The sequence below is a fragment of the Herpailurus yagouaroundi genome, unplaced genomic scaffold (genome assembly GCF_014898765.1).
Source record: "Herpailurus yagouaroundi ecotype Mexico unplaced genomic scaffold, PumYag 100, whole genome shotgun sequence".
Classification (NCBI taxonomy): Eukaryota; Metazoa; Chordata; class Mammalia; order Carnivora; family Felidae; genus Herpailurus; species Herpailurus yagouaroundi.
In genome coordinates this window covers 83,303,342-83,321,667 of record NW_024412391.1, presented here as the reverse complement: position 1 = coordinate 83,321,667, position 18,326 = coordinate 83,303,342, and the positions used below count along the sequence as shown (strand labels likewise).

General features: G+C 40.6%; 1 protein-coding gene and 1 long non-coding RNA gene across 8 annotated transcripts in view; one reads left to right on the top strand and one right to left on the bottom strand.

Moving 5' to 3' along the window:
- The window catches only part of PIK3CG (phosphatidylinositol-4,5-bisphosphate 3-kinase catalytic subunit gamma), a 34,760-nt gene that overhangs the window by 8,685 nt on the left and 7,749 nt on the right, over positions 1 to 18,326 (bottom strand). For 3 of the 4 annotated variants that reach the window (XM_040472923.1, XM_040472922.1, XM_040472924.1), the window contains exons 3-10: positions 17,154 to 17,219; positions 16,823 to 17,048; positions 14,950 to 15,053; positions 10,535 to 10,681; positions 8,892 to 8,982; positions 7,508 to 7,638; positions 6,411 to 6,522; positions 4,791 to 4,948 (exon numbers count right to left, since the gene is read on the bottom strand). In XM_040472923.1, the coding sequence (XP_040328857.1) occupies positions 4,791 to 4,948; positions 6,411 to 6,522; positions 7,508 to 7,638; positions 8,892 to 8,982; positions 10,535 to 10,681; positions 14,950 to 15,053; positions 16,823 to 17,048; positions 17,154 to 17,219 (1,035 nt within the window). Of the gene's footprint in view, positions 1 to 4,790; positions 4,949 to 6,410; positions 6,523 to 7,507; positions 7,771 to 8,891; positions 8,983 to 10,534; positions 10,682 to 14,949; positions 15,054 to 16,822; positions 17,049 to 17,153; positions 17,220 to 18,326 lie in introns of all 4 variants that reach the window. The other variant, XM_040472921.1, reaches the window with a different exon arrangement.
- LOC121028878 (uncharacterized) overlaps positions 1 to 18,326 on the top strand; it is a 142,551-nt gene that overhangs the window by 120,218 nt on the left and 4,007 nt on the right. For 2 of the 4 annotated variants that reach the window (XR_005789478.1, XR_005789480.1), the window contains 3 exons: positions 1,707 to 1,830; positions 4,089 to 4,241; positions 6,702 to 8,376. This is a non-coding gene — a long non-coding RNA (uncharacterized LOC121028878). Of the gene's footprint in view, positions 1 to 1,706; positions 1,831 to 4,088; positions 4,242 to 6,701; positions 8,377 to 16,750; positions 16,950 to 18,326 lie in introns of those variants that run through there. The other 2 variants (XR_005789481.1, XR_005789479.1) reach the window with 2 other exon arrangements.

Below are 18,326 nucleotides of genomic sequence, written 5' to 3'. Positions count from 1 at the left end.
ACATTTGCTTAGTGCCTGTGTCCAAAGAACATCTTCAAAATAGTTGTTTATATACTAGGCCAAGTTGTTCACACTCTTTGGAAACTGTTCCATATTGAAAGTACACTATAGGTATATACTGTGTGTCCTGTTCTCTTGGCATGAGCTACTGATCCAATTGGGGAAAAATATGTATATTTATATTGTTAAGGAACTCTCCACAAAAATGTAAACAGGCACCGTGTGACACTTACATTTTTCTATAATTAAAAAAAATTTTTTGTAACACTTACTTATTTTTGAGACAGAGAGAGACAGAGCATGAGTGGGGGAAGGGCAGAGGGAGAGGGAGACACAGAATCTGAAGCAGGTTCCAGGCTCTGAGCCGTCAGCACAGAGCCTGACGCAGGGTTCAAACCCACAAGCTGTGAGATCATGACCTGAGCCAAAGTTGGATGCCCAGCCAACTGAGCCACCCACCCAGGCGCCCCACATTTTTGTATAATTTAATAAAATGTTAGATTTCATGGGCGCCTGGGTGACTCATTTGGTTAAGAGTCTGACTCCTTGATTTTGGCTCAGGTAGTGATCTCATCATTGTGAGATTGAGCCCCATGTCAGGCTCTGCACTGCGTGGAGCCTGCTTAAGTTTCTCTCTCTCTTTCTCTCTGCCTCTCTCCAGCTAGCACACATTCTCTCTCTCAAAACAAATAAACATTTAAAAAAACACATCAGATTTCATAACTAGGATTACTTCCTCTTCTGATGTGTAGATATTTAACCTGTATCTTGAAGGCTTATTAACATATGTGTGGCAGGAGCTTGTCAATCTATGCCTGAGTTGATATTTCATAAACTCACAGAATACAATGTATTATGGAGAAGGAGGAAATCCAAGGAGGTCGCCTGGCCTCATCCAGCCACTAACCAATTCCAGACTGTCCCCCCCCCCCCCCCCCCCCACCTTCTCTCCTCCACTCAGCAAATAACCACTGAGCGCTCACTAGGTCTCAGGTCCCTGATGAGGGAGTCAGGTCAGGGGTGGTCCTGCTGCACAGACTCATACATATAATGATATGCTGTCATAGGTGCTGTGAAGGCAACATGCAGGGGCTGAGGCAAAGGATAACTCGAGGGACCTCATTGGGGGTCTGCTCTGAGGAATGACATTGAGGCTGAGATCTGAGGGTGTTCCAGGGAGAAGGCAGGAGTGGGGAGGATGTGGAGGAAAGCCACTGTGACCTTGACCAAATGAGAGACTGTGGGGAGAGCCTTGTAGGGAAAGCTTAGTTAGATTTTATTCAAAGTGAGGTGAGAAGCCACTGAACAGTTTATAGGGAGTCACACTGTATCTGTAAAGTTCCGTCTTTAACCAAATTCTGGTTAATTTACAACCTTGTATAATACCAAATAATAGAATGAAGGAAAAACACTAAAATGTTGACAGTATTATTTCTGGAAGGCGGGATAATGGGTTCTTAATATCCTTCTGATATTTTAAATATTTTGTTGGCTTTTTAAAAAGAAACACTTACTACTTTTAAAATTAGAAACGAAGCCCCCACATTCCTATATAAAAATAAAGGGGAAGGCAAATTTCACTTGCTAATGATATAAATGTATTTGCATGTAATCTATGTTCCAAAACCGTTTAGTGACATTTAAAGCAAAGTGGTTCTAAAATAAATTATTGGGGTAAAATATTGTTTTCTCTTTTCACTCTTCAGTAAGGGAGAGAGTTGTCAAAAGAGAATGTATTTATCAACATTGTCACCACTGAAATGTACATGTTTAGCACCTGGTGTATAGGACCGTGCTCCGCAGGCTAACAGATATTCCTGGACTCAAGTAGTAAGTACGCCTTGGTTTTATGTCTTTTTGTCCGATTACAGCTTGCTCCCGAAGTCTGCCCTATTCTAGAAACAATTTATTAATATGGTCCGGGGCTAAACTGAGTAGTTTGGAAAAAAGAAAGGGGTGGGATAAAACAGTGCCTTCCTCTTTCATTTTCTGGCCTTCTATCCACCAGCCAAGAGCTAGATATATTTTTAAATCTTTGTGGGGAAGGCTCACCTCACCCTTAACAAAAAGTGGGTCAGCTTTTATCCACCCTCCCTAACAGGTTATTTAAATGTGCTGCATGCATTAAATAACCTTCCCATTCAAAATTAGCGGTTCACTGGAAATGAGGACGCCTTTGATTCAAAATGTAAATATATACAACATTTCCCAGCCTACCTAAAAGTGGCAGTTTTAGTATACAAGATCCTGCGTTGCTATTTAGAGGGTTTAGAGATGTACTCCCGGAGCCTGAAGGATGTCATCTCAAAAAGGGAACATAAAACTAAAAAACAGAAAAACATCCGGAAGGCTTAGTAGTGTGTTTAAAAAAAAAAATTGTCACAAGGTCTGAGTCAAATGATGAAAAACCTGCTGCTCATCTTTATCAAGCTGGAAACTTTAGAAAGCCTGTGTCTGTATAATTGTACACATAGATGTATATATGTCCACTGTTTTTCCTGTTGTCCGGTGGGGGGTGGGGGCAGACAAGGGCGCAGGTTGGGGGGTGGGGGCAAGCAGGCAGAGCTTGGACCCCCGCGTGCTCTTTAACCAGAACAATGCTACTACTTTCTTATGTTTCATATGTTGCCATTGGACTTGAGATCTCATTTCTAAGAGGGCTTCTCAACTTAAAAGGTTTCAAAGTTGGAAGACCCTTGCTGTGGTCTAGGCACTGGGGGAAGCATTCTACACATTTCATTCAAATAATCCCTTTAAAAATCCCTTAAAAAAAAAGAGGTTTTAGTGATTTTAAGAAAGCAGCTTTGGTCACAGGGACGGAGAACTGGCCGCAGACCAAGAGGTTGGCACAAAGGCGCCTTGCAAAGGTTTCATGCTTGGAGTGGAAGCTGCCTGGGGCCGGGAGCAACCTCTCCTTGGCCTCCCGCATCCCAAATCTTTTCATTAAAGAATATTTTGAAACTTAACAACAAAGAAGATTACAGGAAGAAGTGCCGCTGGGATTTTAGGGGTGGCACGGGTGCTCTGGGTGGTCATTCTGGGGAGCGATGCTGACAAAAAGGAAGAGAAGGCACAGAAAGCAGGAGAGCCTGCCAGCGAGGGCGGATGCCTTTGCACCTGCCTCTCCTGGTGGCAGGATTGCCGCTGTGCTTGAAGCTAGGTAGATGAACCCCCTCCTCTGCAGGAGAATTGAGTGTCCCCCACTTCTTTAAATGGTAAAATTCTTCCAGGTTATTCTTATTATTTTTGGAACCATTTTTCTGTTCCAGGAAGTTGTCAACATATGTGATTTTTAACTTTAAAGAAAAACAGGACTGAAATGTGTCAAATCCCTGGAAATAGTCTGAAACCCAGTTGAGTTTACCCAGAAACACACACTAAAAAATCCTAAGACCATCTGGCCCCAAAGACCTCAGTTTCTCTGACAAGGCTCCTAGAACTGTGGGGGCTGGAGGACGGGTAAGTCCTGTAATCAAATCGAAATCAGCCGGGAGAACAAACAAGAACAGGCAGGTTTCAAAACAATACATACATCCTAGTTCCTGTTCCACGCAATTTCAAGGCCCAGGCCATGTCCCAAGGATAACAGGGAACTCAAGAAGAGACTCTGAAAAAAGGCTTGTTCCTGACCTAATTGCAAGCCACCCTGGGTTTAAGACAGGCTTAAAGTGGGGAAGGCAGGGGGCGGGGGCACTCTTTAAAGGTGACCCAAGGGGCGCCTGGGTGGCGCAGTCGGTTAAGCGTCCGACTTCAGCCAGGTCACGATCTCGCGGTCCGTGAGTTCGAGCTCCGCATCGGGCTCTGGGCTGATGGCTCGGAGCCTGGAGCCTGTTTCCGATTCTGTGTCTCCCTCTCTCTCTGCCCCTCCCCCGTTCATGCTCTGTCTCTCTCTGTCCCAAAAATAAATAAATGTTGAAAAAAAAATTTTTTTTAAATAAAAAAATAAAAAAATAAAGGTGACCCAAGGCGCCTGTGCATATAAAGGAATCCCTCTTTGCCTCTACTGATCTGTTTTGTGTCTGTGTGGGCTATAAATAGGTATTTTATGTAGTCATTACGTAGTAATTTCAAGGTCTGGTCCTTCACAGTTATTAAATTTGCAAGCGTGAAAATTTTACTCCTTGCGTTTTTGAAATATTTGATAGTCAAAAGTGGATGGAGACCAGGAAGGAGTGACAAAGAAAGCAGGATGTGAACACTTCCAAGGAGATGGGGTGACCCATGCAGGAGCTTGTTTACAGGTGAGCAGGACAGGCCTGAGCTTTTGTGTACAACCCGCAGTGGAGTTGACAGGATCAAGTGAAGGAAGAGACTGTCCTTCACCGAAAGGGGACGACATACAGTGGTGCGGCCAGAATTTCCTCTGTAGTAACCTGATAAACGCACACCTGCAGCAAAAATCAGAAGCTCACAATTGTTTGAGAGTCCTGAAAAAATACATGTGGAATTTGGATCTTCCAGACAGTCTTGAATTGATAAATATTCAAAGGCTAAACCTGCTTACCAGACGCTCCTCCTGAAAGCCCCTTTTGGGCACAGTGCCATCCTGGCATTCTCTATTTGCTCTCTATTTGATTACGGAATGCTCTCTCTCGCTTCCTGGTTGGTTTTAGATGGGGAAACCACGTTTTGTACTCAGGGATGGAATGGAGGGAACAGAGGGGAGGGAGGGTAGGCAGAAGCAGAGAAGCCTTAACGTGGAGTGAGGGGGAAGGCTGCTGTGCTCTGAAGGCACTATCTGATTGGTACTCTGGGAGGAGGCAGAGGCAATGAAGAGGGAGGCCAGTTACCTGAAATTTCTGGAAGTGCAGGCTTGTCTTCTTTCCAGAAGTTCCCATCACAAACAGGAAGTCTGGGGTTAGTACAAACGGCACTCTCTCTTTATTGATGCCCAGAAAACTTTTGTAATTCCCAAGAATGTGTCCAAAGTCAATATGAAATAGATTTCCTTAAGAGAAGAAAATGTCTGACATCATTACGCGGGCATAAGCACTTGTAACAACACTCTGGTTTGTTTATTTCCTGAGATATTTTTTAAGTTGCCTGAAAATGAGCTATCTTGGGCGAGAGAGCTATTTTTACACTGTTTTATCAGCTTGTGAGATTTTTCGGCTTAGCAGGTGTGTATGGTAGTAACCACAAAGCACTCTTTGAACCAAGTGTGTTTTTGATATCCTTCTGGTGTTCTTCAGATGACAGCCAAATGCCATTAAAAAAAAATTCTCGTCTCGTCTGAGAATTATTCTTAGAAATAGAAGTCAGAACTCTTTGGCTAATCTGTCATCATTTTGCCCGAGACTCTCTTATGCCCTTTATATGACTCAGGATAGACTGATGGTTTGCTCTGCTTGGTGGGGGTGGGGGATGGGGGGTGGGAAGGCATTCACCTTTTCCTTTTGAGTAGCACCATAGAAATACATCACTGTGAATCTCCTTTGAGTCAGTTTCTACCACTGTAGCTGTTGCTACCATGATTACCATCATCTCTTCTTGTTTAGATAGCCTGTATCATACGTATGGTCCATAAATACGTGATGTCTTTTGATTCTCACAGAGAGTAAGCAGTTTACCTCAATATGGTGCTTTTTCTGGATCCTACTTTTAAACTGGTCCAAATTTCTTAGAGATACTTTTCATGGCACGGCAGCCGATACTGACCATGGTTAGAGTGGTCAGTGAACTCGTGACACGAGGTAGGTTAGGAAGGCAGAGCATCTCAGATTTAAGGATGTCTGGGAGTTCTTTTTGTTGCTTCCATGTAACATCTGACACTATTGATCACACCCTCCTTCACCAGCTTCTGGGATATGCCCCTACTTATCTTTCTAGCTAATCGCTTTTCCTTCTTAGGTCTCATTTCTGGTATCTTCTTCCTCTCTGGGGTGATCGCAACATCTATATTCCTATATAGTAATGACTTCTAGATGTGTACTCCAACCTTAAACTCTTTAAATATTACTCTCTGCTGAGGGATAGGGGAAATGGGGAGTTAGTACCAGTTCAGTGGGGCCAGTGTTTAAGTTGGGGAAGATGAGAAAGTTCTGGGGGATGATGGTGATGGTTGCACAGTAATGTGAATGTATTAAAAAATTTTTTTAATGTTTATTTTTGAAAGAGAGAGAGAACACACACACACACACATGCATGAGTGGGGAAAGGGCAGAGAGAGGGAGACAGAGGATTCAAAGCAGGCTCCAGGCTGAGAGCCCAATGTGGGGCTTGAATCCACACAACTGTGAGATCATGAGCCGACACCTGTCACTTAACAGACTGAGCCACCCAGGGGCCTCACAGGGTGAATGTGTTTAATGCTACTTAACTACACACTTAAAACTGGTTGATATGGTTGGTAAATTTTATGTCCTGTATGTTTTACCACTGTAAAAACAAATTATAATAAATAAACTCACCTGTCTCTGTGATCATAATATTGTCGTTGTGCCTGTCGCCTATTCCAAGAACAAAGGTAGCCACACAGTAGCCAGCACAGGAATAAACAAATCTCTCCACTGCTGCCTGAAACTAATTAGACACATCTGAACATTAGTTGTGTTCTAGCTACAAAGAGCAGTGTGGATCTGTTATAAACGACTTCCAAAAAGGTACTATTCTGGGAACCGGTTTCAAGTTCATGGCACCTGATTTCATTAACATCCTATCTGCTACATGCCAACTTTCTCCTTGCTCTCCTTACATTCTAGGCGAAGATTCAGTGACTCACAATAGCACACGGAGGAAACGAGAGTCAAAGAGCAATGGTAATTTAATCAAAGGGTTCATTTCCTCTCCATGCCATCGTTTGCCAATGCTACAGAACCTATAATAATTTCTCCTTCAGTGGAGAACATATGTTTTGCTTATGACCACTTCACGTATGCATGGGTTCACAAATCCACACATATAACAGACTAATAAATGCTGCTAATTATATTTCCTACCCAAAGGGCTGCTAACCATGCAAATGAGAAGTGGTAATCCTGTACCGCAGAACTTGAAACAGCAGCCAAACAGCCAGCCTAACCACGCAGCTTGTGAAGGATTCAGCATGTGTACTTCGCAAGGATGGTGAAACTGATGTTTTCAGGATCTCTAATTTACCATTCAGAGTGCAGAGGTACATCAGAAATTACTTTGGAGGATATGTGGCATCTCCCAGGTAGGAAAGGACCTATCCACGGTAACTAGATTTTTCTGCCGAACATCAAAAGGAGGTGGTTGTAAAAAATGCCCACCAAGTTATTTCATAGAACCAAATTTTATGCAAAGCATGCCTGATAGTCAAAGGACAAACAAATGCTCACTGGCATTCTGAACTGAGAGCTTCCGTCTTACACAGATATGCTGTGTCACACGGGAAGGCACTTAAAACCCCCACGGCCTCACAAGTATTTTGCCAAACCTCAGGAGGCACGACATCGGTAGATCCTTTGAAAATGCAAACCCATTATTGCTACATGAATGACAGCTCATAAGGAGCCTTCAGAGTGCGGGAAAAGCTGGAGCTCACCTTTTCTTCAATAGGGCATTTCTCTTTGAGCCAGTGATTCAGGACTTCATCTTTAAACGCGCCCGTGTTGCCCACGGTGCTTTGCTGAATTTTGGCAATTGTCGTGGCCTCTTTCACGATCTCGATCATTCCTATGAGAAGATGCACAGAGGCTGATGGACACTGGGGCCTGGGGCCTGACCCAGAGGAGGAATGGCTGGGTCTCTGTTGACAGGAGGGCAGAGGGCTTTTCAACCAGGCGGCTATTTCCCTGGTTTGGTTTTCTTCGGAGAGAGAGAAAGAAAAGGAGGAGGATGCAGAAGTTTTGTGGGACATGCTTTCAGTCCCTGAATGAAAAGAGGAAAGGTTGGCTTTCAAAGGCAATAAGTAAAAGCACTTATGTGCTGAGCATATGTGCTTGGCAAACGGTGCCTTTTCCTTTTTTAATCACAGGGTCAAATGGAAGTGGTTTTGTACAGTTCTCGGATTGGAAACTTGAATAAAAATATGTCTGCTTGAAACAAAAATGTTAAATGTCTGTAAAAGCACCTAAGAGTAGAGTATGTAATAGTTTCAATAATGTGAATTCTAAGATATTAAAATAAGTGACAGATCTTTGCTTCTATTTTTAAACGCTATTTGTGAGAGAGAGGTTTTATGTGCAGTGAAACGAGTTACAGTTTAGAGGTGCAGAAGTAAAGAGGAGGGAACAAGTTCTTATGAAAATCATTTCCATGTATAGTCACAGGGATTTAAATCACACATTCATGTATTTTCAACAGATCCATATTAAATCAAGAGTCACATTCACCAACCTTGGAACATTTTCTTCCTTTTCTATTTGGATTATGATTGTAATTTTTCACTTATTAAATGCCTAGGCTAAAGGACTTATGATCCCTTATTTTATTTTTCAATATTTTTTTATTTGAGAGAGAGGGAGAGTATGTGTGCACAAGCGGGGTAGGGACGGGGGGGAAGAGAGAGAAAGAGAGAGAGAGAGGGAGAGAATCTTAAGCAGGCTCCACACTCAGCTCAGAGCCCCCATGTGGGGCTCGATCCCATGACCCTGGGATCATGACCTGGCTGAAATCAAAAGTCAGGTGCTCAGCTTAGGGGGGTGCCTGGGTGGCTCAGTCAGTTGAGCATCCAACTTCAGCTCAGGTCATGATCTTGCGGTTTGTGGGTTTGAGCCCTGCGTTGGGCTCTGTGCTGACAGCTCAGAGCCTGGAGCCTGCTTTGGATTCTGTGTCTCCCATTCTCTCTACCCACCAACCCCCCGCTTATTCTCTGTCTCTCTCTGTTTCTGTCTCTCTCAAAAATAACTAGACATTTTTAAAAAAAGGACTTACGATCTTTTAGAACGAGCTGAGTGGTATATTCATCTCCTGAGGTAATCACATACCTATTTTGTCACCAGTTGAAATGCAACCATATGGCAGGAGGCACAGATCCAGAGATTCAGCCTCCCAAATGGATTCCATGATTCGTAGAATCTAGACATCAAACACAAAAACGTTTCCATTACATTGGTTTAATAATTTTTCTTCTCCCTTAAAAAAACAACATGTATTTTGTGTCTGGTAACACAAAATATATGTCAGCATAAAATCTGTAAGTCACAACTATATTTATCAACCTGGTGCTCTAAAGTTCCCCTTCCCTGGGAGCCTGTTAATTTTGGTCCCTGAGATGGACCCTGGGGAAGAGGATATGTGGAGTTCGTGTGGGGAGAGGTTGCAGTGGTGTTTCAGCATTCAAATGCTCCACTCCACTTATGTATATTTTACCATCACAACAAAGTGTTCTCCCCTACCATTCTGAGAAATTTTTATCCATAAGGCACTCTGGGGCTAAACCAAGGCAACGCTAGCACTGATGAGAATGCTTGCTAATTTACCAAGTGCTGTTTTGTGTTAATCTTTTGCATTTACCCTATAATATGAATATGATTAATATTCCCATTCTGCACATGAAGAGACTAAGGCTTCAAGACCTCACCTAACTTGCCCTCACCTGCCAAGCAGTGTGCCTCAGCAGGGAAACAAGTACATAAAGGGCAAGTGCAAAGTTCCCCTCAAAAGGAGAGGAACACAGTGATGCTTTGTTTCTGAAGAGTTTGTCTGCCAAGAATCAGAAGATTCTATGGATTTATTTGAAAGGCAGCAAACCTTCAAAAGGTTTGAAGGATTTCTTTTTCTTTCTTTCTTTTAATACTCCCGGGACAATACACATAGTATTCTTGAAAAGAGAGCAAGAGGTATTATTGTTTCCATATTAGAAACAAGTACAAGCAGAAACACACAGAGAGAATTGAAAACATGACCAATTTTTTAATAGGCTACATTTAAATCAATGAGGTTTGCTTATTTTAAATAAACCACATTAAGTATTAGGAATTGTGTTACTTCTACAACGGTGGACTATGGAGAAGATTACTTTCCAGGTTTGCAAAGCTAAAGTTGATCCAGAAATGTTAGAAAATATGCAAAATGATTAACATTGATTACTGTCCACCTTCTGGTCTAGTAACTTATTCATGCTTGTTACTTAACTGCACGATTTCTTCAGTCACTTATGTGTCATTCTTCTGTCTCCTTCCTATCAAATCATTCCCTTGAGTTTGTGGATGTGGATGTAGATCAAAGTGAAGTATATAAGGAGAGCACTTGTGGGTGCACAGATATGTCTATAAATATGAATAAAGTGGATGCCAGGGGGGTACATACGTCTATATTTTATGTTACTACACTAGGAATGGGATGTATAAAAGAGAGGTTAGGTGAGGGAGACATATTTGGCTATATGGGAAAGTTGGATATGCTTCTTCTCAGGAATAGACAACATTGGGATGCTCACTAGATCACATATCTAATGTCCCACAGCCATGTTCCCCCAGTGCCAACTCTCTGTTACAAAATCTTCGATCATTGTACATGGACAAAATAGGAGAATGTGAATAAAATCAGTAGCAGGCATTTTTTAGATCAAATACAGAATTCTTTTTTCAGGTAATTGAACAAAAAAAATCCCTTAATGGTAGCATACCTGTAAAATCAGCATGTCTTGGCGCAGATCATCACCATGTTTAAAGATAATGCCAATCGTTTCATTTGATAGGGCTGTAGGGTCAGCACATTTAAACTCAAGCCATAGGGGCTTTTTCTTGGAGGCCATCACTTTACATTTTTCAATCTGTAAGGAAATAGTCACATGTTTCCTACATATAATGAACACATATCGTTGACGTGTAAATCCTCTTGCAAAATATTATTATAAACAACCAGTACAAAGTCCTAGTTGGAAGAGAAGATATTTGCAAATACCTATCAGATAAAGGATTAGTATCTAAAATCTATAAAGAATTTATCAAACTCAACATCCCAAAAACAAGGAATCCAGTGAAGAAATGGGCAGAAGACATGAACAGACACTTTACCAAAGAAGACATCCAGATGGCTAACAGACACATGAAAAGATGCTCAACATCACTCATCATTAGGGAAATGCAAATCAAAACCACAATGAGATACCACCTCACACCCCTGTCAGAATGGCTAAAATGAACAACTCAAGAAACAACAGATGTTGGCAAGGATGTGGAGAAAGGGAAACACTTTGCATTGTTGATAGGAATGGAAACTGGTATAGCCACTCTGGAAAATAGGATGAAGTTTCCTCAAAAAACTAAAAATAGAGCTACCCTACGACCCAGCAATTACACTGTTAGGTGTTTATCCAAGGGATAAAAAATTGCTGATTTGTAGGGGCACATGCACCCCAATGTTTGTAGCAGCACTGTTGACAATAGCCACAGTATGGAAAGAGCCATTGACTTTTGAATGGATAAAGAAGATGTGGGACTTATATATAATGGAATATTACTTGGTAATCAAAAAGAATGAAATCTTGCCATTTGCCACAATGTGGATGGAACTAGAATGCATTATGCTAAGGGAAAGAAGTCAGAGAAAGACAAATATCATATGATTTCACTCATATGTGGAATTTAAGAAACACAACAGATGAACATAGGAGAAGGGAAGGAAAAATAAGATAAAAACAGAGAGGGAGGGAAACCGCAAGAGACTCTTAAATACAGAGAATAAACAGGGTTGCTGGAGGGGAGGTGGGTGGGGGGATGGGCTAAATGGGTGATGGGCATTAAGGAGGGCACTTGTTGGGATGAGCACGGGGTGTTATATGTAAGTGATGAATCACTAAATTCTATTCCTGAAACCATTATTACACATATGTTAATTAACTTGGATTTAAATTGAAAAAACAAAAAACAAAGTCCTAGTTGGAAGATGATGTTCAATGATTTGGGTAAAAATACAGAAAGCGTTCTTACCAAATCTGCAAATGTTATAACACTTAAAAGCAAGGATTCTCAAACTGTATTCCGAGGAACGCTATGAGTCTGTGGAGGTGTTCAAGAGGCAATGACAGATCCTGTCCTCTGCATGCCTCACTCCTACAGGGCTCTGGTACTCCCATGTGCCCATTACTACAGAGCAACTATGCTGTTTATCTAAGCTCAACATACCCTAGGAAATGAAACATAAAGAAAACTATACCAAGGCTGATCCTAATCAAATTGCTGAAGACCATGGTACCAAAAGAAAATCTTAAAAGTAGCCTGGGGAAGAAAGACACATACAGAAATCAGAGGTAAGAATGACAGGAAACTTACAGAAAATATGCAAACCCAAAGAAAAAGCTGCTGAAAGGGAGGAAAAAAAGCCAACCTAGAATTCTATATTCAGGGAAATCATCTTTCAAAAACGAAGGTGGAATAAAGAGGTTTTCAGACAAACAAAAGCTGGAAGAATTTCTTGCCAGAAGACTTGCACTATAAGAAATTTTTAAGGCTGAAGGAAAATGATGCCAGATGGAAACACAAACCTTTACAAAGAAATAAAGAGGGGGCGCCTGGGTGGCTCAGTCGGTTAAGCGGCCGACTTCAGCTCAGGTCATGATCTCGCGGTCCGTGAGTTCGAGCCCCGCGTCAGGCTCTGTGCTGACAGCTCAGAGCCTGGAGCCTGTTTCGGATTCTGTGTCTCCCTCTCTCTGACCCTCCCCCATTCATGCTTTGTCTCTCTCTGTCTCAAAAATAAATAAACGTTAAAAAAAAAAATTAAAAAAAAAAAAAGAGTCCCAAAATGTGGTAAATGTGTGGTCAAATCTATATATCTATATATCTATATCTATATCTATATCTATATCTATATCTATCTATATCTATATCTATATGACATATTTATATATATATATATTTATATTTATATATTATATATACATTTACATATGTAAGTTTAATCTATTAAGTCTGCTAAATCTATTTTTAACTATTTAAGGCAATAATAATAATTATTATTGGGTTTATAACATATGTAGGAGGTAAAAGCATGACAAAAATAGCATAAAGGTCGGGAAGAAGTTAATGGAAGTATACTGTTGTAAGATTCTTATGCACACGTGAAGTGGTGTATTATCTGAGTGTAACCAAGAGCATGAGGTAACAGATATTTAGTATATGTGCTGCCGAAGTGAGCACTAGGTAACAGATATTTAGATCAATGAAGTGAACTAGAGAATCTAGATATGGACCCACACATATACGGGCAGTTGATATTTGACAAAAGCGCTGAGGTATTTCAACAGATGGTGCCAGGAAAGTTGGCTATTCAATACCAAAAAAACCACACCTGATCTTTACTTTCCATCATACCCAAAAATTAACTCCAAGCTGGATCAAAGGCTGAAATGTAAGAGTGAAAACTATGAAACTTCCAGGAAAAAATATTTGTCACATTGAATTAGGCAGTCGTTCTCAACATTGGCACTGTTGACATTTTGGGCTAGATTATTCATTGTTGTTGGGGGGCTGTCCTGTGCAATGTAGGATGTTTAGCAGCATCCCTGGTCTCTACTCACTAGATGCCAGTAGAATTTTCCCAGTTGTAACAGTAAAAAATACCTCTAGACATTACCAAATGTTCCCTGGTGTGTGTGTGTGTGTGTGTGTGTGTGTGTGTGTGTGTGTGTGTGTGTGTGTTGGGGGTGTCTCTCCAGGTTGAGTATTATTGGATTAGGCAAATGTTTATTTAAAAAAATTTTTTTAATGTTTATTTATTTTTGAGACAGAGAAAGAGAAAGACAGAGTGTGAGTGCCGGAAGGGCAGAGAGAGAGGGAGACACAGAATCTGAAGCAGGCTCCAGGCTCTGAGCTGTCAGCACAGAGCCCGACATGGGGCTTGAACCCATGAGCTGTGAGATCATCTGAGCAAAGTTGGACGCCCAACCGACTGAGCCACCTAGGCGCCCCACAAATGTTTCTTAGGATACACAAAAGCAAACTATACAAAAGGTGATGAATTGGACTTAATAAAAATTTAAAAACCCTTCTGCTCTCTGAAATATACTACTAAGAAAATGAAAAGGTAAGCCACAGACTGGAATTTGTAAAATGTATACCTGATAAAGGATTTGTATCTAGAATATATAAACAACTCAAAAACAAGAAGGCAACCCATATTAAACATGAATGAAAGATGTGAACAGAAACTTCTCAATAGAAGATGGAAAATAAGCACATGAGAAGATACTCAACATCATTACAGAAATGCAACATTGAGATGCCACTTCAACATTGAATGGCTAAAATTAAAAAGATTGGTGATAATTAGTATTGGCAAAGATGTGGAACAGTGGGAACTCATGTACATTGATGGTGGGAATACACAATGTTACACACTTTGGAAAAATAGTTCAGCAGTATCTTATAAAATTAAACACACATGTACCATGACTCAACTATCTCACTGCTAAATATTTACTCAAAAGGTGAATGGAAAATAAAGCATAGTATATCCACACAGGGGACTACTACTCAGTCATAAAAAGGAACAGATGGCACACACAGCAATGTGGATGGATCTTAAAAGCACCATGCTAAGTAAAAGGATCCAGATACAAAAACTACATACTGTATGATTCCACTTGATGAAATTCTAGAAAATGACATGACAGAAGCAGATCAGTTGTTCAGGATAGGGGATGGAAGGAGGAAAGGACTAGCTCTGCAAGGGAACATGAAAGAACCTTCCCTATAACGTCTCTATGGAAGTGTTCTGTATCCTGGTTACAATGGCAGTGGTTATATGATTGCATACGTTTGTCAAAACTCATTGCACTGCCCACTTAAAACAAACAAAATTTATTATATGTAAATGATTCCTTAAGAAAGCTGATTTAAAACAAAATGGATGGGAGACTGCCTGGTTTTGAGGCTTTGAGGAGCTAGTGGTTAGAGAAAGGCTTGACAGAAGCCCGTCCAGGGACTTTCCAGCTTCTCTGTCTCTACAGAAACATTAGTTTTTACCCACAAGGCCCTGTGAAGCGTGCACAGACAGTTACAAGACATAAAGACCACTTGGGGACATCGAAGTGATACCTACCACTAGTGCTCCGGCCTTCAGTCCAGGATCATATGGGACTCTAAAGCTTTTTGGGAGATTCGAATTCTGCAGGTTTTCAAGTTTTTGCTTAAGTTGTGAAATAACTGTAATTGTCAGAAGTGCACAAAGTTACATGAGTTCAAATAATCACCGGCATTATCTATAGCATTTCCTGAGGCCACGTCTATTCATAACATTCTATACATTTGGTCTGGTGTGGAGTGGGAGCAAAGGGTGTAGGTTTCTGTCTTTGAGGAACTAACCATAAGACGTGGCGAGATAAGTCAGGTTTACTGTGAGCAATACAACCATGTACACAATACTACAGCAGTGGATAGAAGCATGCGAGTAAAGATATGGGAGGCCAAGACAATCAGGTAGAGAAGGATATTCTGAAGGTAATGCTAAGGAATATATACTGTTGTTCTCTTCCCAAGATGTGAAACTTTGAACTGCCATTTGGTTTGGGGAACAGACATTCAAGGACCATATTAAATGCAATTCAGTTAGGGTTCTATAAATTCTTTTCAGAAGAAGAAGTCAGGTTATGTGGAGACAGTGTGATAGCCTCAAACTCAAGAGTTCTTTAGAATTCTAAATTCTAAGACAAAATATATAGGTTAAAAATTTCTTCCTGGATAACATACTAAAGGCTGGTACAAGTGTTTCCCTTTCTTACTTACAATGAAAATAAAAGTAAGATGATTATGACCACGATTATTTTTTTGGAGAGAACATTATTGGTGTATTGGAAAAGAATTCAAGGGGAAAAGTGGAAATTCAGAATATTCAAAATACTAGCTGACTATGTTAGTATATGTGTCCATTATGAGCCATAGTGCTGGGTCTATGTATATAAAAATGAATAAAAAATATCCCCTAGTTTCAAGGCTCATGCAGTTTACCAGACCAGAAAAATGTGTCAATGACTATATTTTAATATAGTATCAACCCAAGCCTAGGGGAATACAGAGAAAGAGTGATTAATTTTCCTAGGGGCAGGGACAGGATTTATTAGGGATAAGATCATATTGGAAATGACATCAGAGAGGAGGTATATATGTCTGTGTATAATTATGCTGATCTCTATATAAATATATATAAAAAATAGAAGTATACTGACATATATAAATATATATACACAAATTTAAAAAGCTTCTCAATAATTCATTTCTTTTTTTAAAATTTTTTTAATGTTTACTTATTTTCTGAGAGAGAGTGAGACAGAGTGTGAGTGGGGGAGGGGCAGAGAGAGAGGGAGACACAGAATCTGAAGCAGGCTCCAGGCTCTGAGCTGTCAGCACAGAGCCCGACATGGGCCTCAAACTCATGAACTGTGATGTGAGATCATGACCTGAGCTGAAGTTGGACACTTAACCAACTGAGCCACCCTGGCACCCCAATTCATTTCTTTAAAAGACTGAAAATTTGAAAATTATACACATATATTGAAAGGAAGGAAAAAAGTTAATATTTGCAAATAACTAATCTTCGTGTGCGTGCAACTGTTCTGTTTTTTTGGTTTGCTTTTGTTTTTGTTTTTTTAGTTTCAAGTTTTTAATTGAGATTCCAGTGAGTTAGCATACAGTATAATATTAGTTTCAGACCTGCAATTGTTCTTAAATATACACCTTACATCTGCATGCTTTTTAAATTTTTCAAAGAGTTCAACATCTATTATAAATTCATCATTAGCATATATCCATAGTTTTAAAAAATACGAACTTGTAAAAGGAGGACCTTAAATTTGCTTACTCCACAAAGATGGAAGATTGAAAAATGTGTTCTTGGCTTCCTTTAGGAAGGTACAGCCCGCCTCCCCGAAGGAAGGAGAATCGCAGGGATAATGGCATTGGAAATAGAGGCACCATACCTTGGGAACTGACATCATACTTTTCAGCAGAGAGCGATTTAATATCAAGGGTGACCTTCTGTAGCATCTCGATCACTTGCACTTGGTCGGTGAAGTCATGCAGCATGGCTGTGCCACAGCCCCTCAGGTAGGCTTCTAGGATCACTGCAAACCTCTGCTGGTAGTGTCTGGACTGTGCTATCTCGCTTCTCAAAAACCAAAACAAGAAGTGACCAATTCTTTTGTTCTGAAGGTGGGAACAAGAAGGGTGAACAGTTGTGACTAATGCTCTATCAGTCAGTTCTCGCTAACTTTTAAAAGGTCACACTATTCTCAAAGTGGAAGTACTTACTCGTAAGCCACGCTTCAGCAGAAATCTGGCGAGGGCGCTGTCATGATAGGGTTCAAATTTCACAGCCTAAAGGAAGAACACAGGGGCATTTGTAGGACTGCATTTCTGTGTTGGTTAATCAGGGGAAAAAGGAAATGGAGGAAAAGCGCTCTGCCTTACTGGGTCTTTTCTGGCTAGGCTGATGACAATCTTACCAGTCACTTCACTCAACCCTTTCTTTTTGAGGACACTTTGGGTCAGAATGAGCCACTTGCTTAGGGACTGGGATTAGAAACCAGAACTCTTGACTCCAGTTATGTTCTTTTGCTACCGTCAAAGGATAGGCTTTGGCTCCCATTAAGGGCTTACTTGACTTATTGGAAGGATAGAGGGGAAATATGGGGATGACTGTAACACATCCTTAAAAGAGGAATGTAAAAGAGGTTGTTGGAAAGAAAACGCACAGTGGAGACGCAACATATAACAAGAAAAATATGTTAGAGGTGAAGATCGTAAAAATTCTATAGCTTCCCTTCAGCTCAAGATGTGTGTTTCGCATCTCGCTGGCAGGTCACCACGCTACCTCATGGGCTCTTACTCCAAGTAAACAGCAGGCCTGAATCCATCCACACAGAGTGATCACTACCCTCTGCCATGCGGCAGTGTATACAGAGAGTTTTTTCTGAAAAGTCTCTGATTTTATGTGCTTCCTAGGGTTTGTAGTTTTTGTATCACTTGGCTGTTATAGAGGTATTGACCTGCATGGCAGACAGCTCTATGACTGAAGAAAATCACCAATAAAATATGAAAAAATAATTTAGAATGGTGGGTATAGGAACATTTGTTATACCATTCTTAGTATTTACAGTAAGTCTGCAATAGTTCACAATTTTATGGCAAGACTAACAAATATAGTTTAAATTGTTAACAGATGTGTAGATAGATTTATAGGCTGATATCGTGTGTGTGCATAAAGAGAGGCTTAAAATGAAATATCTCAGTATTTTCTTTACAGATAGAAAGAAATGGTCTACCTTTTTTTTTTTTTTTCCCCCAAGGAACAAGAGAAATTCCCATTCCACTTTATCTTTTAGGGCCTGTGTGGTTCTTGGTACAATTTCCAGTTCTTACTCTGGTTTTCCAGTTTGGAAATGATCAATATTGACATGCTTCCAAAGATGCTTTTCTTTTCTT